General features: G+C 43.4%; 3 protein-coding genes and 1 long non-coding RNA gene across 4 annotated transcripts; 2 read left to right on the forward strand and 2 right to left on the reverse strand.

Moving 5' to 3' along the window:
* The first annotated feature begins 276 nt into the window (after positions 1–276).
* On the forward strand, positions 277–15,205 carry jhy (junctional cadherin complex regulator). The gene is made up of 8 exons (XM_067228578.1): positions 277–680; positions 3,292–4,054; positions 8,770–8,877; positions 10,636–11,261; positions 11,508–11,799; positions 13,248–13,334; positions 13,987–14,121; positions 14,963–15,205. Exons 1-8 carry the CDS (start codon positions 277–279, stop codon positions 15,203–15,205), a joined length of 2,658 nt encoding a protein of 885 aa, XP_067084679.1.
* A 1,852-nt stretch (positions 15,206–17,057) lies between these two features.
* On the forward strand, positions 17,058–23,158 carry LOC136933826 (uncharacterized). Its single transcript, XR_010874845.1, has 3 exons — positions 17,058–17,165; positions 18,360–18,462; positions 23,076–23,158. It is a non-coding gene; the product is annotated as an uncharacterized lncRNA (long non-coding RNA).
* Positions 19,695–21,056, reverse strand: bsx (brain-specific homeobox). Its single transcript, XM_067229307.1, has 3 exons — positions 20,804–21,056; positions 20,099–20,289; positions 19,695–19,931 (listed from the first exon to the last, which is right to left on the reverse strand). The coding sequence occupies exons 1-3, from the start codon at positions 21,054–21,056 to the stop codon at positions 19,695–19,697; spliced, it is 681 nt and encodes a 226-aa protein (XP_067085408.1).
* A 317-nt stretch (positions 23,159–23,475) lies between the features above and the next one.
* Positions 23,476–25,317, reverse strand: lim2.1 (lens intrinsic membrane protein 2.1). Its single transcript, XM_067229163.1, has 4 exons — positions 25,143–25,317; positions 24,197–24,346; positions 23,945–24,079; positions 23,476–23,537 (listed from the first exon to the last, which is right to left on the reverse strand). The coding sequence occupies exons 1-4, from the start codon at positions 25,315–25,317 to the stop codon at positions 23,476–23,478; spliced, it is 522 nt and encodes a 173-aa protein (XP_067085264.1).
* Between the last annotated feature and the right edge of the window lie 1,536 nt (positions 25,318–26,853).

A 26,853-nucleotide genomic window follows, 5' to 3' on the forward strand; every position in this document is an offset into this window, starting at 1 on the left:
TAAACCATAGAATAAAAGTTGAATTAAATCAGCCTCAGTTATTTGACCAAATACGTTTGACGAATAACACTCGAATATTTAGTTGGCAACTCGGCTGAGCGGGCATCTATTACTTATTTGAAAGAACTGTCAAACGAGTACAGTAGCCACGTTCTTACAACAGATTTACCTCTTTTAATGCAGAGAACCAGCAGCAAGTCACCAACACGGCAGCCCATCACCCTCGACACAAACACAAGCTCATTTCTTCCCGGTCACCTGAAAAATAAGACAAATATGGACCACGTTCAAGAACACGAGCAGGGAAAGACCCATGAAAGGTTTAAGGAGAAACAAAGACGGGTCGTTTCACCTGTACAAAATGTCAGCCTCAATATTTGGGACTCCAACGAGTCTGACACGGAAAGCTTGGCCGAGGAAAGGGCGTATCAACAAGCGCTCCTCAAGCGGATTAACGGCCACGTCGAGGTGGTGACACAGCCCAAAGATGATGTCGACCCAGCCGTTTCAAAACAGATGGAAAAACAAGACGTGGATTATAAAGAACAGGGGGAGGAATGTTTGGATGTGTATGATAGTCTGGAAGTATCCACACACAGACCAGACCAGAGGAATTATAGTCCGGTCTCCAGCATTCAGTTCCCTGATAATCATCAGATGGATGACACCGAAGTGACGAGGTAAATTCACTCAGTTGAGCCGTAGAAAAGCCTGTGTGTTCTTGCACTGAAGCTGACATACACAATAATAGACGTCCCAAAAGTATCATGGTTGTCCTGCTCTGCTCTAAAGGCTTCTCGGTTCTCAACTCCCCACTCCTCCCTATATCATCTCCTTTCACTATGTATGTGAGCAAAAAAAAAGTTTTGAAAGTTTTTTCAAAATATTTTGAAAAAGTTTTGAGAGGTTGAAACTATATTTTCGAAAAAAAAAAGTTTGCATCATTGATGAATACATTATTGATGACTTTACTATACTCTACTTTACTGTACTCTAGCCTAGAGCATGTACCCTGTTCTAAGGCTTGACTGTTCTCCTCTCCCGTTTCATCCTGTCCTTTCACTTCACCTGTCCTGTGGGGAAACATTCACATGAAATACACTTCACTGTGTATGTGGGGAAAAAAAAGTTTTTAAAGGCTGAAAAAGTCATAAAAAAAAAAGTTTTGAAACGTCTTGAAATTTATTGGTAGGTCATTGTAATTTCTCCTCGGGATCAATAACGTTTTATTTTTCGATCTTTCTGGCAGCAAGATATCAAGGTTACACCAAATTGATCCAGTAGATGGCAGCAAGGTCATAAACATTTTTTACCTGCAGCTTCTTGACTGCTAGTTTGAGGACATCACCTAACCCTTATTGAGCTGACAATTAGACTAATGTGAATGCAATTATTTTGTCAAATTTATCTAAATAGAAACGTATGTTTCAACATATTCAACAGTTTTTGTCACATGTGACTCTTTTCAAACTATTATATCTAAAACAAATAGTCACATCGTAGCATGTCTTCTTTATGTTAATTTCTACAAAATCGAAACAATTTAATAGAATTATGCTATTATAAAGTAATTTACCATCAAGTGAATGTTCCTCATTGAAATGTCACAATTATCCTGGTTAATTAAGTTTAGGCCTATGTACAGTACAACGTGGGGTCCTGCAACAATCAAACATTCTCCTGGCGAACTGCACATGAAAGAAAACAGATTAATAACTTCCATTCATCTGTCAACAATAGAGCCATGGCGGTCTTTGGATACAATGAAGGCGTTGGCTCTGCCTATTCACTGTAGAAAAGAGGATGGGTAATTTGGGGACTTTCAGAGTAACTGCTCTAATTTAAGGGAAATTAGATTTACGTTTTGTTTGGCCCTATCATAATAAGCGGTCACTCCTACGTCTATTAGCGTAGCATCATCGCTAACGCAACAGAAAAACCTCTCGTCTCTCGAGAGGCAGATACAGAAATCTGAAGAGTGGAGGATCCCACATCTGTTTTTGCTCTCTCTTGTACTCAGTGTCATTTCCTAACCAGCCCCCCCAAAACAGACTGGGCATTCTCCCATTGTTGCAGCCTGTGCAGATAGATGTGCTGCGAGAGAGGACCCACTTCACACCTACATTGTTTCAGAGAAAATGACCATGATGTGTCCTCACAAAGGCTCCATTTCAGAGAGTGTGGTGAAAACAGTTTTTCCCCCCCAGCATCTAATTTTATAGACCCCTTACTATTGACAGATACTCAAAGCTGGATGCGTCCTTTCCACAACAGTGGGCATTTCACAATTCACACTCATGGATACCCCTCATTCAAGCAGAAGATTCCCATTTAAGCAATTCTATTCATCATTCTATTAAACATTTCTCTCAGCTCTCCGCCAATGTTACCAAAACCCTGGTAAAGAATGACCACCTTTCGAGTATTGAGTATTTTCTATAAACAGTTTGCAACTTCCCTGTTCTGTTTCGGCCGCATTTCCTTGAAGGCAACTCCTTCGTCTTTTGTTTTCGGCGGTCTGTATCTGGGCTGCGGCATAAAGGCTCGCTGTGTTTCACACCGTGGGCCCCGTGCACCCTGGCAGCTGTGTAACTAATGCATTCTCCCGCTCGTTCCATGTTGAGTCATTACAGAGCCACCCCTTACCCTTTCGCCCTCATCGAGTGAAGTGCCCTACACCTAGTAGGCATCAGGACATGAGCAGGACTCTCGGCTCGTTCTCCAGGCAGCACAACAAAGGAACCACGGGCTAATTATTATAATGAGATCTTTTCATCACTGTCAGAAGGCGCACATTAGACAGCAATTTCAGGCCATTTTATAAGCCGAAAATTGCCATTTGTGAACCATAGCTAGGGAGCAGTCCTTTTCCGCCCCCTCATTAGCGAATGAGGAAGTGAACACATGAAGATTATCCATAAATGCAGGCTCATGAAGAGTGGCGTCTGATTCTATTTGCTAGATCGTTTTGTTGTGTCCAAATAAGGCTGAGGCTCTAATTGTTAGAGGGCATCAATCTCAGTCAGGTGTGACACCTCTTGGTCTTTCGACCTCCGAGTATGCCGCACACTGGTTTTCTGAAAGTAAGGCCCCGGTAATGCATTTATAATTGGCAAAATAACAACCATATAGTTATTCACTTTGATATTATTCGTTTAAAGTCATAACCATCACTTCCCATATGTTTTCATTTCCCATTGGCCTGCTTGTTGAGTTGAGCATCACATAGCGTAGCACAGTATTGACATTAACGTGTGCCTCATCTCCTTTGTAAATCTCGTTGTGTCCCAGAGACAGGTATTCAGATCTGCGCTACGACCCCAACTGGAGAACCAACCTGAGGGAGGCTGGGAGGTTACACGACGTCCATCGTCCCCAAAATATGGAAGAGAGGTCGGAAGAGAGCCACAGTGACAGAGAGGGTCGTTCTACCAGAGGAGGCTATAGCTACGCTATCGTCAGAAACCCTGTTCTATCAGAGAACGCGACTCCAGATATGATGGGTAACCAGTTAGCGACTCAACACCACTTCGAATCTTACCACCTGCATCCACAAGAGATGAAGGCTACCAGAGAGAATCCACCGCTGTTACCCCACCACCTTTATGTACCATCTAACCACAATGTCACAGCCGGACCAAGGGATTCCAAACACTTACCAACCAATACACCCTCAGAAGGAAACGGCAGCAGAACTCGACACAGGAACGACCAAGTCAAACAAGTTGGGATGAACTCGACACACCCCGACCACAACCCGTGCAGCTCTCCTGAGCCAGAGCAGGACAGCGTGACACGTGACAGACGCGGCCAAGAGTTTCAGACGTGCTACGAGCTACAACGGGAGGCACAGGCAGGTGGAACAGCGGGTGAGAAGCAGTATTCTCCCAGACAAAAAGGTCCACAGCAAGTGTCAAAGACAATGAAGGATAAACCCAAGGAGGACATTATCGAACGGAACAGAACCACTCTGGGAATCCAAGCAGCCAAGTCAGGTGGTTCTTATCTGAAGGCCCATTCACAGAAGGGAGAGAAATCGGACACCTCGACTCAGGTACGTGATTTTAGCAGCCGGTGTTGATAGGCATCCATCTTCTACAGATTTTGTTGGTGTCCACTTCCCACATGTTAATGGTCTGACTTCATCTTTCTGTTCATTCATTCTCTCCTAGTTTATCTTTTACTAGTACTTCCTTTTCCTCTTCCATTCAACATTTCTGCAGTGCACAAAGTAGCCACTAGGGACTGCACAAGCATAGTAAAAACTCAAACCCATCATCTGTATCAATCGTTATGTACAGTTTAACTCCTTCGATTGGTTAATATTTTGCAACAACATGCCCAAGGTCTGAAAACTGGTCTTTACAACTGAGAGATTTGTTTGGCTTGTGAACAACTCTTTTTTGAGACAGATATGGATGTGGCCATAACATTGTTATCACGAGAGGGAAAAATATTAGAATATGGGGTAAAAAATATACAAACATTACATTAAATTTATATTACCTTTTATACCGATACATTTATACCAGTATACTTTATACAGGTCCATTAAGATCGGTAGTTCTTTTTTATAATGTACCCTATAAACATTTGCAATTTTCAGTTACATGAATTCGATACACAGGATATCACACTTGTGCTCAAGTGTTATAGGCTACTGTTAAGCTTAGGCTGGTCCCAGGATTAGAAGCACAGTAGTGATTAAGTGCTTCTATAAGACAACAATATTTTGATATTGAAAGATGGTTAAAGATAAAATGATTCAGCATATGATGCTGTTCCACAGGTTTTTACTTCATTAATTAGATTCCTGGAAAATCCATTCTGAGCCATCACTATTGTTACCTATGTTATTGACTCAATATTTACCAGCTCCCTCGCCTCGTGTGTATGTGTGTGTGTGTGTGTGTGTGTGTGTGTGTGTGTGTGTTTGATCCAGCATTGTGTCACTGATTTCACTTTCCTCTACTGACAATGACTATGAAAACACGCTCTTGTAGGTCGGTTTGAATAACCGTCTGCTAAATGTCAAACGTTTAAAAAACATGTTTAAAGGTTTCACTGTGGCCTACCACTCATTGTAAATAGCCTAGTAATTGTAATCATTTCAAATATTTAGCCATACCGAGGTGTACATTGTTATCCGTCAGTGACGGCAAGATGTCGTACTTCCCCAAACCTTAATATGAACACAGACTCCTCCGTTTGTTAACTGGACATGTATTTTTCCTTTTGACTTTGTCTGCGACATCCAGTGAACATGGATCCAGTTTGGAAAATTAATTTGGCAGAGCAGCAATCTCGCTTTCAATTGGCTGTTCCCCCCCTCTACCAAGTGGAAGGCAGCCCTGTGTGTCTATGCAGTGCCTATTATGAGTTGATCTGTACAACAGTAGCTATTAAGGACATCAGAGAAGACGGGTTACCAATAGCCTCTTAGATATCCCTGCACCTGGCACACGGACATAATTGGCCTAGGTGGCCTGTGTCCCCTCTCTCCATGTCTCTGGGGCATATGTCTGTAATATCCCAAACCTTTTTCCCCAGCCCATCTGAGCCCTGGCCCTGCCACAATGTCTTAGCCCTATATCACCCACATTTGCATAGTGAAGGGCTGTTAGTATTGTGGGATATTAAGCCCTATTCCTCCTTCAGTGCCGTCTGTTGTCTCAGTGTCTCCTGAATTAGCTTATTAGTTTCCCATCGCCACGTCTTCTTCCCAACACGCGCAGCTTAAAAGAGGGGTGATGTGCATGCGGCACTGTTGTAGGACGTTTATTTGCAAATGGGGTGAAATTTGCGTGTAATGCTTTCACACACAGACGGACAGAAAGCATACTTCCAAACAGGATTGTTTTTCTTAATTTTGTTTTTTTTGTTTTTGTTCCTCTTTTTAACTTGTTTTCTTTCCAAGTGTTGTATACCAAACCCTGCATTAAAGCCCGTTTTAGTACAGAGATTGAGATTGTTTGAGATTGATCCAAATTTATAATACTTGTAGTCAAACAGATATAATACTGGTAAATTGGATGTTCAAATGTTTTCAGTTTTTCTTTCGAATTGAGATTAGAACTTATCAAAATAGTCTCTCAAACATTCGTTCTTGTGCAGCTATATTAGTTCCTTATGTAACCCGTCCAAAGAGGGATTGGTGCAATCAGAAGAGAGCAGCCCCGCATATCTGAATTAAACACAGTTTCTGATCAGGCTTCATGTCTGCATGCTCCCGTTTGAGACAGCCTTCATTTGCCTTCTTTGTTCACCATGTCCTTTTAAAAGAGAACAATTCCCACAACAAAATCACATCTGTTTCCCCATCATTATCCCGGCCCGGCTAAGCACAGCTCGCTCTGCCTCTCTCTCTAAAGGGGCTCCCATTTGCTCTTTGACGGGAGTGGAGTTCTGAAACCAACTTGCTATAATTAGCCGCATTATTAAATGTACACAATCTCCTAATGCGGCAACTTTTGAGCTCCTGTGAGCGCAGGAGTGGCGGCAGCGGTGGTGTTCGGCAACAGGGCCTCCTTTGATAAAGACAGAAGTAGCGGAGCAATCTTCTGCCATTGCACTCAGCCACAGCCTCTGCTCATCTCCCAGACCCTCACTTCAAAGCCAGGGAACATAATGTACAATCTCTTAATAGCTTTAGACCAAAGCTCCAGGGAGGCTCTCTGGCACTGTATACCCTATCTCAGTGTAAACACCTAATCAAGATTGCCTGGGCTGGCCACAATAGCAACCAAATGCAATTCAAGATCCACGGACCCTTTGAAGTCATCATTGCGAAAAGCTGATGTTTCCCCGTCCTGGCTGGGGGCTTTGCCCACGATTGCTCTGACTTTGTTGTGACATCGTCTAGCCGAGAGCCAATTATGGGCCCCAATTTCGCAGAATAGATATTACACAGCTTATGATGCTCAAAATGCTTGATCATTTGCTCCAATTGATTGGGATTTTTATAATGGGTGACAAAAGGCAAAGGCAGGGGGCACTGGCATAGGTTGTAGTTGGGTCTTGCCCTGGAGGGAAGGGGTGTGTGTGTGTGTGTGTGATGTCCGTAGTGAAGTCACTGACACCTGTTGCTCAGATACACACACACAAACACGCAGCTGTTACACCAATGCCAAGTTTGGGTGTGTGAGAGGACACCTAAACACTGTCCCACCTGGAGAACAACTGGTCATCAGGCAGCCTCAGTAGTAATCTAATAAATATCAAATTATATTTTAATTGCTTGGATGATTTCACATTTTCAACCTAAAACCCTCTAAGAAAACAAAGAGAACTCAGAGAGAACAACATATAAGACACTTTGGAAGGAGCAGATCGAGGTGCAGACCACAGGCTGAAGACAATAAAGCAGCAAGTATAAAATAAAAAGTGCAAATCCACCGATCTGGCAGCCATCAAGCTGGGAAGCACAGGGTTGGTATGTGACTTCATGTTTACATTTAGCAGACGCTCTTATCCAGAGCGACTTATAGTAAGTACTGGGACATTCCCCGAGGCAAGTAGGGTGAAGTGCCTTGCCCAAGGACACAACGTCAGTTTGCATGACCGGGAATCGTACTGGCAACCTTCGGATTACTAGCCCGACTCCCTCACCGCTCAGCCACCTGACTTTCCCCTATGTTCATCATAGACTGCAGCCAACCACAACATAGAGCCTGCGCTAAGATCCCCATGTTGATGTGAGCACGGCCTTTTCTCTGATGTGTGGTTATATAAAATGATGTGTTTTTATCATATTGAGATGCCAATAAATCTTCTGAAACGTTTAATTTCCAACTACTTTTCCAAATTTTTTACATGAGTCATTCTTTTCATTACACAATTTGACATTTTGTGTCCAGCATTTTGAAAACTACATTGCAGGCACGCCACGCCGCTTGAGGTCAAAACGAAAAAAATTCTATTTCCTTTTTTTATTTTTTTATTAGCTTTTAGGTATCATTGTGTGCAACGCTGTCCTTTAGCTGGAGAGGACAGCGAGGCTGAGTACTATCTGTACCTGGCCTTTCAGCAGATAGATGGAACAGCAGGACTGAGCGCTTATTGATGGATATATTACAACTCGATTCACCCTCTCTCCGTGACCTTACCCTATTCATGCTAGCAGAATTAGCGGAATTCAACAAGTAACTCCTCACGCCGTCGATGGCATCGATCCCCTGAGATTGTCCCTGGCGCCTGAGGGGGTATTGGCCAAAGTTAACAAAATGATTTTCATTATGGCATTAGGGGAAGATATTTTCTCGACGGCTATGGGTGCATTAGGAAAAATTGAATAGAGGAATTGATGTAACGTGAGGGGGATTGAGAAGGTTAAAGTACAGAGTGGACTGACTAATGGGAGCAGTACTCGAATGGTTTTACACGACAGACACTGGGAAGCGGAGGTGACATATTTTCGCTGATAATTCTGCCGGTTTGGTTGTTTCGTGGGGTAAATAGTTAAAATAGGGGATTCTATTGTAACGATGTAGCAGGACTGTTTTGTTGTGAAGTAATGCACCCGGTTAAGTAATTAGGCCTATTTAATTAGAATTAGGTATATCAACATAATTTTACGTATATTCACCCCCTATTTGCTCCCTTCAATACCTACTGATGTGAATGTATGGGAATGAGAATCTTCCCATTAACTGATTTTAAGGTTGCCCTCTCAGAAGTGCTCACTCCTCTCATTGTCAGGTCTGTTTTCCCCTCTTCGTCTCGCTGCCTTTTGTCTCTCACCTCAAGTCTTTTCTGTCCCTGTGTGTAAAGGTGACGGATGCATCAGATGAGATTACCACCGCTGGGAGCATGGAGGGGGGTCTGGAGGACAGTCCAGACCCAGAACTGAGGTGGCTGCTGCAGGCCCGACAACTGAGGGTAGGGCCCCTTCACTCCGGTTCTCTTTATTGATCTCATTCAACCCTCCCCTGTCCTTTGTGTTCGTTTGTGTGTGTGTGGTGTGTGTGTTTGTTTGGGTGCGTGTTTGTGTGTGGTGTGTGTTTGTTTAGGTGCAATTTTGTGTGTGTGTGGTGTGTGTGTTTGTTTGTTTGTTTGTTTGGGTGTGTGTTTGTGTGTGTGTGTGTGTGTACCATGTGGAATGTGTGCGTGTACCATGTGTGATGTGTGTGTTTGTTTTGCTGCCTTAACTGCCAGCGAGGGCTTCCCATTCAAGATGAAAACGTCTGCACAGCAGGCGCACCATCATCTGGGATATTTCATTTTCCCCCCGGCGACGGACACAACACAAATATCCGATAGAGTTGTCGAGACACAATGGGCGCCGGCGGAGACGCCTTGAAAAGAAACCTGGGCGAGCGGGCAAAAGGAGGGAGAATGGAGAAGCATCATTATTTTGAGCACTTGAGCGGTCGCCCTAATGCTGACAGGCAGAGGAGTGTATATATTTTCCCATTAGAATGGGGGAAAGCTGGTGTTTGCTAAATCAGAGGCATTAGATGCAGAGCCACAGGTCCCGGAGCCGGGCGGTGTAATTTGGACAGGCCATGCAGAGAGAAGCTCAGGCGTTGCACAACAACCCTGCTCCCCCCCCCCCCCCCCTTCGGCCATGACAACAGCCATACGGCAGCACTTACATTTTTTTTCATTGGGTTGGACTCTTATCATCCCGGGTTTCCTGCCATGTCAAAGTATGAACAGATGATGCCCCTTGTGGAAGGATGATTCGAAATGCATTTGTTTAAGTGTCCTTTTGAGAAAGTCTCTCATTCACTTGAAACGCATGGTACGGTGATCTGTTTCAGGAGCTTGTGTCTAATATTTTCATTAATATTGTTTTTAAGATGGTCCATGTCCAAAGCAGAACTGTTTTTTAAATCCTGTACCGGAAACCAGGTGAAAATGATTTAAAAAAATGTTATGCGCCTGTCCAATCAGTTGAAGGAACATAAATGCTAACTTCAAGCCTTAAGACAAGCAAACAAACCCTTAATGTACTTGTCTGCTAGTGGTCTGCAAAGACTCATAAAGCAAGAGGATTACTAAACTGAAAGATCAATAGAATACCTCAGAAAAAAAACAAAATACTTTTCTAAGATAACCTCGTCTTCATCGACTCTTCATTCTTTGTTCTCATATCCCTGAAATGAGTTTCCTTTGAAAGGTGAATTTGTGAATTTCGCAGCAATGCAAAATAAGTTGTCAGGTTAGCAATTGACTCAAAAGCTAGTGACATCAAAGAGGGGAAGCTAAACAGTGTATTGTCAGTCTACCACTTCAGATATGTTTTTCTTTGGAGTCGCTGTTGTTGATGAGATCCCGATGAAGCAGTGATGGTCCTTACATCCAAAACAGCATTTCATGAGGCATGTACAAATCATCCAGGAGGATAGGGTGAAACCTGGAGGGTTACCATCACACACAGTATATCCCTGGGCCATAGAAAAACAAACCTAACTAGAGAAAGGTTGTAGGATTAATAGTTACACAAGATACATTTTTGTTTTTCGTTTACCAGTCACGAATCGCAAATTATTTAAAAAGGAATTGGATATTATCCGTTAACCCTCGTTGATTTGTCTTGCGCCACGTCGAGGGTTATTTTGTGAGTTGATGTGTCCCTGCAGATGCAGAAGCTGGAGTATTACTGACATAATCCCACCTCCACCCCCACCGCAGGTGACCCAGAAGAAAGCCCAGTGGAGAGGAAATCCCCCGGAGAAGAGACCTGCAGCTCCGGGGGGCCAAGCCAGGCATGGAGACCGTCTGAGCCCCCCGACCTCCGAACCCACAGCCAGGCCCCTGCCCCAGCCCCAACTCCAGCCTCACCCCCGGTCTCACCCCAACTTCCCACAACCCTCCCATCCATCCCCACAAACCCTCAGTGAAACACACTCCACTTTCTCCGGCACCTCACCCTCACACCCTGGACTCCAGACCCACCCCGCACCCTCAGTCCACCTCCACATCAACCTGCACTCCTCCTCTGACCTCCTCCCCCTCCTCCACCAGAGCAGACAGGACCTCACCTCAACCTCCCCTGGAGGCCCTCACATTCTCTCACACTCCTCCAGCTTGCCCCTGACAAGACACCTCCATGCCCCTCTCCCGGTCCCCTACCACGGGGTCACGCTGGCTGCCAGCCCTGGGCCCCTCTCCCCTCCAGCCCTGGTGCCCCTGCCCAGGCTTGGCGTCCCAGCCAGGCCAAGTCCCTTCGGGGTAGGGATGGCTGCTGAGCCGAGCGTCTGGCCCGTCTGGAGCCAGGGGGGCTCTCCAGCAGGATGGCCAGGAGACGGCAGCACCAGGTCAGCCTGGCGTGGCCTCTCCACCTCACTCCTCTGGTGTTCATGCCGGTTCATGCTGCGTGACTGCACTTGAATCTTTTGTATCTGTTGTGTAATTATTACTGCTGATCTTAGGCAAACATCAGTATTCTTAGTAGCAAGACTTCAACCTTAATCATTACTGTTGCCTACTAAAAAAAAGTAATTATGTCTAATATAAAATGTCATCGGTTAAAAGGACTTTGTTGTTTTGTTTCTATGTTCCAGGGTCACCAGTCCAAGGTGGCATCTGTCCTGTCCTGATAACCAGAACCAGATTGTTAATGTGGACAGCAGTGCCCTGCATCCTGCAGACAGTCAGAAGTACAGACCTGCTGTGTACAAGCATCAGCCAGGCTCCAGGGCAGGGCTGCCCCCTATAGGCCATCTGATGAAAGGACAGCCTACAGGGGCGCAGGGAAATGGCACCCAGAAGACAAACGTTCAGAGGAGCTGTTCAGATGGATACCTGGCACAGATGGAGAAACAAATGCAACTAAAAGAGAGGCTCACTTACAAGGTATGTGTGTGTACCTGTAGTTATGTATTCTTTGTATATACTCCTTTTATATTCCTTTTAAGTTTCTATAAACATCCGGAATGCAAAAACAAGATGGGGCCACGCTATCCAATTTAGCTACTTGGATAATTGCATGGCCATTTCCCCTTATCCTAAAAGTCTATAAGAGGGGCACATGTTACGCAAATAAAACGTCCTTTGATGTCAGACGTAATCTCTTTACATGCTCCCAGACAAGAAGGCTGTGAAAGGGGCCTACTTGGTGGTTAAGATACAAACCATCAGGTTAATTGTCTAACTCCTGTAAGATGCACTTAATTGCAATGAGTTGCCAATGTCAGACAAGGCCCAGAAAGCCATTTTGAGATGTGTTAGAGGATAAGGTGATTAAGGGAGAAGAGAAAAAAGTCATTTTCCACGGTGCAGGCACTGCTTAAGATGCCAATTTGCATGTAATGATTTGGCCTCTTTTGTCGATCTCCAGCTTGATCTCAGCAGGTGTGTCTCAGAGAATACTCAGAGCGACTCGACCATTCTCTCCCCACAAAGCTGCTAGCTAAGAAACTGTAAACAAAACCCATAGACATATCTACTGACCCCTTTTATTCTAAAATCACAAAAAGCTTAACTTATTTATTTAGGGTGCATTCATATGTCCGAAAAATCGGATCGGTAGGCATTGAAATGGAGAGACATTCAGGATCGAATCGTTTCCTAAGCCCGGGTATGTTTAAACGAGGATGTGTAGTTCACCAAACAGTTACTCAGCATGCACGTCTTCCCGATGCGTATTCTCACATCAGCTAACAACATCTTCCACCTGTCTGCCCAAACTCATCATGTTAGCCCACATGTCTGACGAGATTAGTGAGGCTGAGATTTGTAAACCAGCCCAGTGCTCAGTGGGAGGGTCTGGGGCATGAAAGCAGAGGAGTGACTGACCAGGGGTGGGGGTCTGGAGGAACAAACCTCCCTCAGAAAGCAACCCTGTCGAGTCCATGACCAATGGCTAATTCTGAAGTGACCTGAGCCTTTTAAAAGCAGCCAGTCCTATCTGGAATGATTAGCCCCCTTTTGTCTGAGGGCAGCTTGTGGATTGCTGGCTGAGTGGCCCTCAGATGTACATCAGGGATTAGAGCTCTGGCCCTACTTACCCCCGCCGACTGGGAGGGCGGGGCCGGGCCCAGGCCCGGGGCCTATGTGAGTCTCCTCTCCGGGACGCAACACAAACACGTCCTCTGTGAAGACTAACATGAAATCTGGAGCTGGACAACACATCGGAGTGTGATTGTTAGTCACGTGTGTTTCTTTCGAGAGAAGTCGAATGCGTCGGACGCAAGCTGTGTGGTTAGTGTGGTCATCTTGTTATTTATGACCTTGTGACAGTTTTGTTATTCTAGACGTATTTAGGATGTGTGTGTGTGTGTGTGTGTGTGTGTGTGTGTCAGGCCTACACGCTGAGAGACTACCAGCGCCTGAAGCAGGACTTGAAGCTGGGAGGCCTTGGGCCTGTTTGCACAGCCGATGACGTGACAGTAAGCACCCGCCGCCCAATCAGCACTCACGCAGCCTCTGAAGAACGACCACGACCAGTTTGTATTGGGAGAATGGCGTTACGTTGTGATTGCTTTTCTGTTGTATACATTGTTCCAGGACTAGTTTTCGAAAGCACTGAATTGTGATTAGAAGCCTCACTCCCAATTGCATATAGTCCAACCAATCACATCGAAGCTCCTCAAGTCTCTTTGTGCTTCCATTAACCCCCCCCCCCCCACACACACACACTCTCTCCCTCTCTCTCGTTAAAGCCCAGTATCATTCCAAACAGATTAAATTGGATTTACAAAGCAAATGAGAGCTGCCTTGGGAAGTTGAGAGGTATTTGGCGACGATGTATCTTTTGTTAATCCCCCTGTGTATGAGGTGAGCATGTATGGCCAATTTGCACCAAGATTGAGGCCTGTTCGCATCTAGGGTCGTCCCTATTTGTCAGCGATATGTGTAAATGTTGATAGGGCCACTAAATGGTCTGTTGTGTTTGTTTCTGTCGGGGCTACTGTGAAGAGGCCGTCTTGAGGGATGTGTAGAGAGATAGGCTCTTATGGGAGAAATGGCTCAGTTAATTAAACCCTTTCTTTGTAATCTCCCCCTCCCTCCCTCTCTGTCTCTCTCTTTCACCGCCGGCAGGTTGAGAAAATGAGACGACAGAAGCTGTATTCTAATGTGATCCGCGAGCAGAATAAGAAGATAAGTAGGATGCCGACCCTACCAGCCAGGAAGCCAGTGGGACAAGACAAGAAGGACGAGGTTCCCAGGAAGAAGGTAATAGACACTGACATAGAGGGAGAGAGACACTGACATAGAGGGAGAGAGACACTGACATCAAGGGAGAGAGAGAGAGACTGACATAGAGGGAGAGAGGGAGAGAGACACTGACATCGAGGGAGAGAGGGAGAGAGACACTGAGTGAGGGAGTGAGGAAGAGAGGGAGAGAGTGAGAGAGGGAGTGAGGGAGAGAGGGAGAGAGGGAGAGAGACTTTGTACGTGTGTGTGTGAGAGGGAGAGAGAGAGTGTGTTTGAGAACAGTAGTCGATAAAAGAGGTTGTTAGCAAAAGAAAGACTTAACACAATGTGAAGCACGTGTGTAAGCCGGTTGTGAGGCGAGCAGGATGAGATTGAGATCATTCCCATAAGAAAGTGCCGTACCTCAGAACACATCCATTCTTCTCTGTTCTCTGGCCAGACCTATTATACTGTGTGATTGCTTTCCTCCAAAACAATTCCAGATCGGATTCCAGAAAGTGCTGGATAATACTATAGATACCTCTCATTTGAACACGAGTCTAAGACATTTGATGTCAAAATGGATTGAAAGTGGGAATTGCCAAGGTTGTTAAGATACGATTGGCATTTATAATTTTTTGAAAAGTTTTTGATTCCCTTTGAATCTAAGTTCAAAATCAAAGTCACTAAATAGACCGATGAAGAACACGGCACACTTGTCCACTTAGCTGGACTCATAAAAGCACTCAGGCTACTTGAGCACACAGTTTCTACCCCACAAACCCTTCGCCTTTCTTCTCAATCTCATCCTCCCCTTTTGTTTTTCAACCACAGTCCACAGTCTCTTTCCAACACCTTAACGTCCGAATTCTCGCCTCAGGCTCTGGAGTACGCCAAAAGTATTCCCAGGCCAGTCCCGCCTTCCAAGCCCCCGTCCATGCCCAGGGAGGGGGAGAGGGGCGAGGGGGTCTCCTCTGACCGGGCCTCCTACCTGGAGGGTGTCGACCTCTCCCAGCTGGCCACGCTGGACCTCCTGAGGAAACGCCACGAGGAAGAGAAGGCAGCCGTGGCCCACTTCCAGGTCCCACTGCCCACCTGGCGGATCTCGGGTCTCCTACCCTGATCGCTGCTCACCTGGCTGTTACAGGGTCTCCTACCCTGATCGCTGCTCACCTGGCTGTTATAGGGTCTCGGTAGGAGAGGGTACGTACCCTCAATGCCTGTGAGGGTACACCCTACCCAGGCACCGCAACGCACCCCGTGGCTCGACTCTGCCGGCAGTAGATCCATCTGTAGATTCATATGTTTGGGATTCATTGAAATTGTTTTCTGCGTTTGATTGCTGTTGTCTGGTGTGGGATGCAAAGACCACGGGCGGATAGTGCAAACAAGCACCAGGCAGTCCGGACAAACCAGCCCAAACGCTCTGTCTTTCAAAGGATGTAGAAGGCCGAGGGTGTGTGTTGTGCTCTGGGACTATTTATTAGCACTTGTGTCAACTTCTCCACATGTGTGTTCTTGCACAGCTTGTCTGCTGCTGTTGACACACGGATTTATCTTGCCCTATACAAGCTTTTGTTCAACAAATTAACTTGTTAAGCACTGGTCGCTTCTTTATTCATGTTTATGGTACTCACCGCAGGGTAAACATGTCTCTCCGAGTGGTTTGGACTTGCACTTGATTAATATACGAAATGTATGAAATGTGCACTAATGATTTGTACAGTGAGTCAATGAGCTTTATTCAAATACATCGTGCTCCAATCTTGACAAGGATAATCCTTGTCTTGTTACCTAAATCCTCTGTTGTAGTTTGACTGTGGAGTAAAATACACTGTAAACTCAACGAGGGCTAGGTTTGATCGAGACGTAAATCATTTACCTTCATAACCAGCTGTGTGTTAACGTGTAACTTTTTTGGTGCTCATGTGGATTGTAGTTGAGGCAACATACTATTCGGTAGAACAGAATCATCAGATCATGTTTAAAAGCAGCCAAATGATAGGACACAACTCAGAAGTATAGTATAATATTTTTCCATTTAATGCTAATTGAAATATGCCTGTGGGTTTATGTTTCACGTGCAGTTGTTTTGTCTTCTAATGTTCGTAATGAGTCTGTAATTTACATGTTGGTATTTCATCCACAATTTCAATTTGTCCCCTCTCACCCTCTTGTGCACCTGGTAGCGCTGTTAATCGAGAATAATGTGTTCTTTGTCTTGAGCCTGATTGTTTCCCGCCAGTATCCCCCTATCGCTACTGAGACACCAATGGGTCAAATAAAAATTACACTTTGAAGCCCAGCAGATTTGGTCATCCCTCACTTGTCTGTAGTCTAAAGTGATAATTTGCCCCCATAAACAATCTCAAGCACCCCATTTCTTTAATAGAACCCTTAGATCATTATCAAAGAGCTATTTACTTCTATCTAATATTTTAATTAGATTATAGTCTCTATTTAACCCATCATGGCATCTTTGATGCCCTGTGTTTATAATGAAACGGCTTCAGTTGCGTGGGATGGTAATGAATACCGGATCTTTTGATTGAACGAGGAATGATGCTTGTCCTGACCAATCTCTTTGCATCTACACCCTCCTCTTTTGCCATAGAAATCCAGTTAATTGAAGGAGTCTCTCACTGCCGCACATAAAGGAGGCTAAATTAGCATCCCTTTCTACAGATTGGAAAGCTGGGTCCGACACGGAAGCTTTGATGTGAGCAGCTCTTTAAGTAGGCGGCAAGCCCCTGAAAATGAGCTGACGAGCCCGCTATTAGACCCAAATGCAGATGCGTCCATGTGTTGCAAAACGCTTAATCTTTTAATTGATCACCTTCTGCTCAGTTTCTCTGCGCTTTTTATTCCATTTTGCTTACTTAATCAGAATCACGTTTTTGACATGAATTGCATGAATTGCTTTTCAAAGAGGGAAGGATGAACCGAGAGAGATGCACATCCTGTTTTGTCAGCGTGGCTGAAAAGGTGATTGCCTGGTAATGTAGGCCTAGCCTTCCTCAATGAATGGAAACAACCTGGCAAACGTTCACAGACAGAGGTTTGATAAAAGCTTGCCTGACAAGGTGAGTTGTATATTCACTAATATGGTAACCCCTAAATTCAATGATGATGACCTAACATTTCCTAGTGGGCAGCGATGCTGAAAAAGGCCCGTTTTCCGCTTGGAAGAAAGATGGCTAGAAGCATAGTAGAAGAGTTTTTATTATTTATTTTGTAGACGTTAACGGGACTTTTTCTGCGGGAGCTGCAGTCCAGTAATGTTGAATTACGCTGTACAGAACAGGCCGGGTTTCTTAAATCAGCACGTGCCTCGTTACTGGTGCTCTCCGTGGTAGGCTATGACAGATCAATCCCCAGCTATGGTCACGGCTGCCCATGGATTTGTGAGAAAAAAAAAAAAAAATTATGGTAGACAAAATCCTCTAAAATCCAAATCATAGCTCATAAAATCTTAAAACGAATGTTTCATAATTTCCCCCCAGATAGAATAAACAGTAATTCACTCACTGTAGCCTAATGTTTTAGTTTGAAAGATAAACCATTAGTTTGCATTTCAATGGAACTCCCTGATCGATTTTCCTGACGATAGTTTGAAGAGCCTATAATGGTAAATGTGTAAACCGTGGCCAACGTTTGGATTAAGTTGGTGTAGCCAAGTGTGCTTGTTAAATCAGTTACAAGGACCTAAACACGAGGCTAAATTAAATGTACAAAATATTCAGACCTATAAAATTTTTATTTTTATGAATTAGCTTATTGATAAAGTTAATATTGGCCTCTTGCCTACTGCTTCCTGTCACTTCCGGCCAGGTGGTGTTGCACCACAACATGAACATGTTACAAGGTTAGTCCACAAACAGTGTCTTTCAGCATAAACTGGGCTTTTCATTACGCGCTTATTTTTTACATAAAGTTATTATTATTACCGTATTCCGGGAAAGGGGGCCGTTGACACAATAGCTTCGTTGGCTTCCTACACTATAGAGTAGGCTAGGCTTAAGTTATACTCCTTGTGCTAAGTTATAACTCGGTGTGCTGTGTTGAACAGCCTGAAGGTAATTAGACGAAGCACAAGATGAACATTTCATTAGCTCCCATTACTGATCTTGATTCAAACCTCCGTTTGTATTTTATTAGTCATGCGCTTATTTAAAAACAACGTTCGCCTGCCAAACGTTGTCATGATGTCACTTCCTATGTCTAGCCTAAGTCTCTCTTTTCGTATGATTTAAGTCCTCTTTTCTTCCTGTAAAAAGGGTACTCAGCGGGGACGAGCCACCACAGCATGGACGACTTTTAACTCTCACCCTCCGAGAAAAATCTCCATCACACGCTGCGCGAGGGTCCTGACTCAAGCAGGTGGGTCATGATAATAAAAGACCGTTTAATCTGCCCTCAGTGTATACCGGGCAGCCGTGGACAACTTCATTTTACGACTGTGAGTCGTAAAATGAAAATGATTAGGGCCTGCAGGCCTGCTTCTATGCAGGCCTGCAGATTTTATAATAATAATAATGACGACAATGATATAACATTGGCCCCATTATAATGATAACAAGTAGGCCTATATTGTAGAGTATAGCCTACTATACTGTATACTATAATAGGCTAAATATTTTTTGTTGACATAATGATGCCCGGTTGCCAGACGCATTCAATAGCGATGTTAATTGTCAAAATATTTCCATCCTTTGACGTATATGACAAAAAGAAACGTTTCACTCACACACAAATCAAACACACGCACGCTCTCTCTACCTCTCTCTGACATACAACCAAAGAGAAAAATAGGCCTACATAGCTTATCCTACATCCAATATTTTAGACTATATTTCCTTTCAGTTTTAAGATGGATCATTGGGTTACTGTTTGTCTTTAGGCAGATGTAACATTTTCAAAATTATCAAACTGTATTTAAAATTACAAGTTAAAAGGTAGCTCAAACAATAGAATGAAAATAACTCAGTATGGGGTATCATAAGTTTTAATAATAAAGGTATTGAATTACAAATGGAAAACAGGTCGAGGCCTATGAAGATAGGTACATGTAGGCCTGAAATATTTCGATTATTTCAACGAAAGTGCAAAACAAAGGGGTAGGATAATTAATTAAATGATAAGAGCTGATTGAGTTTATGAAATTACTTGTGCAGTTTATGATTAACATATTGTCATAAGAATTGGTATTCAAAACACCCACAAACCACAGTATGGTGAAAATATTAAGATAGGCTATATTTTAGCCAATAAAACAGCAATAATGATGCTAATAATAATAATAATAATAATAGGGAGAATACAAATAATAATCTAATAGTAAGAACTCGTTTATTCTATTGCAGTCTCAATTTTTTAAATATGAACCTGGTGGATTTGATAGGCTAGCCTATATAACAGGAAAGCATTGAAATTAGTTCGTTGAATAAGCACACGCTTGAATAAATATTTGCAATATTGTAATTGTTCTGTTAAAAAGGCAATGTGTGTGTGTATATATATATATATATATATATATATATATAATTACATAGCCTATCATATTGTAAAGACAAAATATTTACATTTCAAACAATTGCTTTCTTGCATTAGGCCTATAGTAAATGTTCTGGTGAACAAATGTCGTCTTCGATATCAACATCGTCCTCGTTTTCTTCGATCATGTATGAGTCCGCGTCGATCCCCCTTTTGCTAATGTCCTTTTCGTTGATCTCACTCTCGCTTGAGTTTTCCACCGATCTATCTAAGTCATTAGAATTTTTCTGGTCGTCCTGTGTTTTCCTTAGCTGTTTCTTATGCTTCATCCGTCTGTTTTGAAACCATGTTTTCACCTGCACGGAAAATGTTGAATATTTCATAAACTGATTTCCAAACAAGGCGGCCAATGTTTTAAAATGTTTAACCGTCGTCATCAACGATCATCAAGACCCCTCCGTCTAATGGACACAAATGGTTCCATAATGGTGACAAAATGGTGCCGTAAGATAATTCCTCTTACCTGAGTTTCTGAAAGGCTTAGCGCTGTTGCCAACTCCACTCGCTCGGGTGTAGAAAGATACCGTTGAATTTCAAATCTCTTTTCCAGGCCAGATAATTGGGAATCAGAAAAGACAGTTCTTGCCTTTCTGCGTCTGCAATGCTTTCCCGGTAAATCCGGATGGTGCTGAAATAACGCCGGCATTTGCATTCCTTAAAAAAAAGAATTCAAAATTATTAGACGACAAAATCGAGATCAAACACGTTGCTTATTTTTTGTTGTTGATTTTGCTACTGAATAAAAGTACATAGGGGCATGGTACATTTTCTTGTTTCATTAAAGTTATTTTAACACAGTTAAGTAGGCCCATCAGTGATGACTTTGTTGACAGTGTTACTTAGTAAAATAGCCTACAGAACATAATAGTTTTACGCATGTGTTTTAAATTGCAGAACAACAGCTGGTTCAACGTGTTGTTTATATATTGCTTCTTGGTTAGTCCTTATTTATGCCCATTTCAGCGTAGCCTAGTTTTCTGGTTATAAGCATTATGTTCACTCTGCAAGTCCATTGCGTGAGGCAAGACGATTAGCAATACAAATGTATTTTGTTGTGTGCTTGCTCTCTAAATAATACTAACCTAGAAACATCACTAAATAATCTACACTGGTAGTACAAAACACGTCCAACAGACCTATTTATGCATGCCCAGTGGTCGTAGCTTACCAGATGTAAAGAAGTATTGGTGATGCTCTGGCTTGTGGAGAGGATGGTGCGGATGAGGCGCCAATATCGGTGTGGGCATCAGTGGATATCCATATTCTAGGAGAGGCATCCGGGACGCAAGGGAGGTGGAAAACGGCGAGTGAAATACATCTCTTAGGGGCTTCGGTTTGTGTAATAAGATATCTTCGATGAAGAACGACGTTGACCTCTGGACGGGCACCTGAGGCACCGGAGACGTATAGTTCAGATTCATACTATTTTAACCAACTTGGGTCCGTAAAATGTTGGTGATGTTGTGCGAACGTGTTGCCTCGGTCTCCAGTCTCAAGCGCTTGATAGTAGTCTGCGTGTCAGCGAGTATACTGCCAGGTAGATTACTCTACTATTAATTCAGTGGGAGGTAGATTACTATTTATCCAAGGATAGCGACAGTGGCAGATAGGCAAATTGATTTGTAATCAGCCAATAGCACGACGGTGGGGCGGGGAATAGAATTAGTGTCATATGGATTAATTTAGAGTGACGGCAACGGAGAGGGAGGGCCGCTCGCCATGGTGCTGAAAACGCCTTTCCCAGGAGAGTCAGTCAGTTGCTTCCAACTGCGCCTTAGTCAAACTTGATTTCATTCGCTTCCTTTCCATGGACGTTAAGAGGATGGAAGCTGATGCTGGATTGAAACACTCCTGTCGTCTACAACATGTTTTCTTCATCGTACACAGTTTCTAAAATTATAAAAGACGTTTTCTTATGTGTTGCTACAACGACCTCAAGCATAGCCTAATTATTTTTGACATGATGGGACAGTTACTTGATAAAAAGACTGCATTTATGAAAAAGTAATCCAATTTAATAATCTGTTGTCTTGTAGGCCAAATTTTATGTTATTCCAAGTCGAGTGAAAGTTAAGGGACAGTGTTCTTCACAGCGTTATTTTGTGATTTCGGACGGATGTGTCGCAGGGGGATAACACGTATATCTGGTAATTCCGCCCTAAATTAGCTGTAATTGTTGGTATTAAAATCCGGGAGAGTACAAGTGGCTGCTCCATGCGCCATTTAGACGACGGAAGCAGTAATTTGTTGATATCGTGTTGTCATCACATTTCCAATCACTCTAGATAATGTGAAAGTGTCTTAATGTAGGCAGAATTCTCGCTGCAATGCTATTAGGCAATTAGAGAAGATGTTAAAGCGGAAGTAGTAGTCCTTGGGCACAAGGACAGGATTTCCATCAGGTGGACTGAACAAATTAATTACTGGATTCAATTACGCACGAAAGTACATTACTATGCCAAATTTAAAACATGTCCTCCATGTGTATGAGCTTGTATAAGTTAAATGGATGTGCACCTTGCAGTGACTCCAAGCACTATTTATCACGAGTTTAATGAACTTGGAAATATGACAGCTCCAGGCACAGCGGTGCCACTGTACTGTCCTGTCGCCTATCCCAGTTTATCAGCCTACTTGAATGCCAGTCGAGTGCACCATATTCCAGTACATTGACGACTGGACTGTGCTTGATCATACAATATTTTTTTTCTGTGCCTAAAGTAAAAGTAGCCTATGTATGAAGCTAATGCTCAAAAACATGTTTCAAGCAGGGGTCTTTTTGCTAAATTGAGACAGCTTAAAAGTTGTATCAACCTGTACCCCAATCCCTCTTACAGAGAACATCGGGATAACTAGTCGCTTTTAGAGGTGAATTAAAAAGTAAATGAACAAATGGTGACGAAATGGTCTTTGCGCGGATAGTAAATGGGATCCGTTCTTAAGATGGCGTTAAGCGGCTTTTAACAGCCATTTCATCAAGTAAAATTCGAATCCAGGGAGGCCGTGCGTCAATCTGAAGTGGGATATTTCGGTAAGAGGCTTGTGGCACCCTCAAACAAACCAAGTCGTTTTTTGTCTGTGAAACTGTATTCATTGATCCTTTGTCAATAGCGAAAACTCGTTCAATTGAATGATTGTAGGCCGACACACAGGCCTATGTTTGATTTGTTTTTTAAGAATATCAAAGAAGCTTTTTCTGGACACTACCTTAGGCTACTGTATCCACTTTGATTCTTGAGGATTTTATGAAACAAATAATATATCGTCGTGGCCCTGTGCACCAAATTGGTGCACGTGTCCTTTTTTTACAACAGGGATTGTATTTGTACCAGTATTCTCGTATAGCCTAATTGTTTCTGTCCTTATCCAGTCTTACGGATTTCAATAACAATAATTATACACTGTTGAAAAGTAATTACCTGATTTTTTTTTTGTTGCAGAAATACAATGAAAATATGTCCAGGAAAATATTATGGAGTTCGATTTCCAACTTTGAATATAATTGCAAAGCCTCATTATTCCTGTACCAGTAAACCTTGATATTCAACTTTATTGTGCTTGGTTGTACAAATGTAGGCGCTCCATATAGACAATAGAGAGTATATGGTTATTATGGATATCATGAGATGTCAAAATTCTTTCATGGAATGCTCATTTAATATAAAATGAAAAGAAATCACAAACTAGGTTCCCCCAACAGTTTTTATTTGAATCATTTGAAAATCTAGAGCCCTTTCCGTTCCAGCAGGAGACAGTTGGGGCATATTGACTTTAGAAAACAGAGGACGACTCTGATTTGCTCTCATCATAATACATGTCTTATGGTGTCATATCGGTCTTCTAATGAGAGTTCGTGTTTCTGGGACACTCGTGCATTCTGTAGGCACACATATAGAATATACCTGGAGAGAGAGAGAGACAGGTTGAGTCATAATCATTCACTTAAACACTTCATCATGGCAACATAAATCAATAAGCCGTTTACTGTAATGTTTGTTATTGACGTTAGTCTAAGGATAGATGTTGGTACACATGTTCAGGTTTTAAGTTATTTACCATGTTTTAGTTAGGTGAGTTATATATGTTTATTGATTATTTGAATCAAAGCTGTAGAATTCTAGTGACCAATTACTTTTAATTATTAATAAGCATGTAGAAATTGAGGCTATGTATTCTGAATGACACGTTTATCAACAATGGCAGTGTTTAGGTGGTCGTATAGTCAAGGAAACGGTCTTTATTTACCAGACCCAGTGCAACGTCACCACATCTCAGCCAACCAATGTTGTCTTGGCTTTGTTGCACTTACCTGAAAAGAAGGTGAGCACCACTGACACCCAGCCAATGATGTATGACCAGGAGAACCGCCAGTTGCCGTAGCGTTTACCGTAGTAGTTTATCGTCACCCCAGTGTACACAGCCATCGCTAGAAACACAAAGAAGCCTGCAAAACCAATCAGCACGCGGCAGTTAAAAACTTAAATATACTCGGTTTGTTTTAGACAAGCTTTACTACGTGTTCAAGGGGAAAAAAAACAAGTAACCGTGGAGACCAACTTACATGAGATGAAAAACAGTATGCCTGCAGCAAAGGTTTTATCAAACCTGTCGAAGGAGGAGTAGTGTATGAAGGCCATGATGCCGATGATGATCCCCATGAAACAGGCCAGGAGGGCTAGGATCATGAGGGCACGGGTGGCGTCCAGGTGTGCTGTGAGGGTAGAGGTCAGAGTTTGGATGCTGTGTTTTGGGGTCAGTCTCGACATCAGAGGTGCAGCTTTCATTGGACACGGGTGGGACTTGTCCCACACTCTTTTTGAAAACGGCAAATCTGCCCTCCCTTCCCGCCCACACACTTTTTAAAATTAGAAATATTTAACTGCCACTTTCTCAGTTATTATAAAATGCTTCTCCTCCCACATTTGAAAACAAACCTAAGCTCTCTTCTCAACACGCGCACCAAACGCAGGTGTTCACTTCGATAAGCCGTAGATACCGACAGTCAACTTTCACCCTTAACAATACATATTTTGATGTTGCATGGGATGTGCAAACACAGCCTCTTCCACCCTGAGGGGGTTTAGAGACACGGGGCACAGCACAGGGCACAGCACAGGGCACAGCACAGGAACAGCACAGGGAACAGGGCACAGCACGGGGCACAGCACGGGGCACAGCACGGGGCACAGCACGGGGCACAGCACGGGGCACAGCACGGGGCACAGCACGGGGCACAGCACGGGGCACAGCACGGGGCACAGCACGGGGCACAGCACGGGGCACAGCACGGGGCACAGCACGGGGCACAGCACGGGGCACAGCACAGGGCACAGCACAGGGCACAGCACAGGAACAGCACGGGGCACAGCACGGGGCACAGCACGGGGCACAGCACGGGGCACAGCACGGGGCACAGCACGGGGAACAGCACGGGGAACAGCACAGGGTGTTGCTGCCCTGCTGGAGGTTAACAGCACTCCTGTCAGGCCTGTCATCGACGTCCTTACCGATGCTGTCGTTGTGCGTGAAGCATTTCCCCGGCATGCAGTATCGCCACAGTCCCTGATGCATGTAGTTGTTGGAGTGCCGGTACTGCATCCAATAATCGGTTGCCGTGGAAACGATCAAGAGGATGTTCCCCACGCCTGCACAGAACAGCCCTCCGCCCATGAAACTGTACATCCTGCACCTGCGAACACACACACGTATATACACACACGTACATGAACATAAGGTCACTTAGCATCAGGGGTCAGTTGCTGCCTCCCTCTCCACTCATACTCTTCAGAGACTGAGGACCTAAGAGTTGGTAATTTCGTTGTAATGAACACATTATTTCCACTGGGTTGAGCTGAAGGGTCGCAGGTGCGAGTCCACAGTGGACTTTGTTCTCTGTGAGATCAGTCGATGCTGACGCTCACTGCACTTTGTACCCTAACCCCAGGATCTGGGGAAAGTCAACTTTGATATTTGAAACATATATTGGTCATTGTTCCACCTGAAAGAGTGTTGTCTAACCAACTGTCTTCTCATCTCTTGTTTTTTCTTTTTCTTTTATTTTTTTGAAATGTTCTTTTGGGGTCCTGTTATGTCTGAAACATGGATGACTGTTCTTTGAAGAGTTCATACTGAATGAATAAATATGTGTGCATACTCACATCCTGTACATACGTACACACATTCAGAACATGAATGAGAACATATGTAGTTAGGTCTTTAAATTCTGTACAGGTTTTGTTGTTTTGCACAAAGGTTTGACCTCAAAATAATGCAAGGATCACAATAATGTTAGGAACAATACAGACATCTCCCACAAAGCAATTCCATTAATGTGAACCATAAAATCCCACCCTCTGCTAGAAACACTGACATTCTCTGCCAGTTGCTATTTACTAATTTCCTAAATAACAATAGCTATGTCTAGAATCCCAAGGACCGAGATTTCCTCATTGAATCATTCCTCACTGAAGCGTTCTGCTTGGAAGACTATATGTACATTATTCCTGGCCAGAAGAGGGCAACATATACACTTCTAGGTTCTTGTCCGTACAGGACAAGTTTGACATGCATACTGTCTTGTAGTACTCAACTTTTAAATGCCGAGACTAGCGTTCATAGCACACAAGTGTGTATTGTGTCAAAACAAATAAAAAAAGATATATAGAATATACAAGAATGATTATACAGATACATATAAAAATAAAGCTACAGGTTATTTTAAATTTGTGGATGATTTTCACTAGATTTCATCACACCTTCTTCACTTAATGATGGCAACAATTGTCACACATTATGAAAAAATTGCACAACAAAATTTCAATGAATCGAGCAGTTATACAGTTGCTCCTGAGCATTTGTACCTTTTAAAGCTAAGGCCCTTTTATTCAAAAGGGCCTAGTTTAAGACTCGCTTATTAAGAAAGAAAACTGGATGGCTTTGGACAGAGTTGGCGAAAGGCTTTTAACAAACAACGACGACTAAGTCAGATATTCTATGATGCTCTGTCACATTTGGAAGTACTCTGAGTGTAACTTTTCCCTTGACAAATTGATTTGAAACATCCCTCATTCCTATGCAAATGTTATTGCGTAAAGTCCAAACACACCACACGTGAAAAGCCTTACCTCGATCAACCGCTTTTACGAAGACTAAGTGACTGTATTAAAGTTGAGTCGCCTGGCAAAACACAAGGCCCCTATAATGCCAAGACAGGCAGAT

This window comes from Osmerus mordax, chromosome 25 (assembly GCF_038355195.1).
Source record: "Osmerus mordax isolate fOsmMor3 chromosome 25, fOsmMor3.pri, whole genome shotgun sequence".
NCBI classification, from domain to species: Eukaryota; Metazoa; Chordata; class Actinopteri; order Osmeriformes; family Osmeridae; genus Osmerus; species Osmerus mordax.

What these genes read in the sequence shown, in the direction of transcription:
- jhy (XM_067228578.1), top strand. Translation starts at nt 277, where the DNA reads ATGGACCACGTTCAAGAACACGAGCAGGGAAAGACCCATGAAAGGTTT. An exon ending in GATGACACCGAAGTGACGAG is followed by an intron (nt 681 to 3,291) that starts GTAAATTCACTC and finishes GTTGTGTCCCAG; the next exon opens with AGACAGGTATTCAGATCTGC. An exon ending in ACGAGGTTCCCAGGAAGAAG is followed by an intron (nt 14,122 to 14,962) that starts GTAATAGACACT and finishes TTCTCGCCTCAG; the next exon opens with GCTCTGGAGTACGCCAAAAG.
- bsx (XM_067229307.1), bottom strand. Translation starts at nt 21,056, where the DNA reads ATGAATCTGAACTATACGTCTCCGGTGCCTCAGGTGCCCGTCCAGAGG. An exon ending in CCAATACTTCTTTACATCTG is followed by an intron (nt 20,290 to 20,803) that starts GTAAGCTACGAC and finishes CTTTTTTTTAAG; the next exon opens with GAATGCAAATGCCGGCGTTA. An exon ending in TAAGCCTTTCAGAAACTCAG is followed by an intron (nt 19,932 to 20,098) that starts GTAAGAGGAATT and finishes TTTTCCGTGCAG; the next exon opens with GTGAAAACATGGTTTCAAAA.
- lim2.1 (XM_067229163.1), bottom strand. Translation starts at nt 25,317, where the DNA reads ATGTACAGTTTCATGGGCGGAGGGCTGTTCTGTGCAGGCGTGGGGAAC. An exon ending in CACGCACAACGACAGCATCG is followed by an intron (nt 24,347 to 25,142) that starts GTAAGGACGTCG and finishes CTACCCTCACAG; the next exon opens with CACACCTGGACGCCACCCGT. An exon ending in CATACTGTTTTTCATCTCAT is followed by an intron (nt 24,080 to 24,196) that starts GTAAGTTGGTCT and finishes TTGGTTTTGCAG; the next exon opens with GCTTCTTTGTGTTTCTAGCG.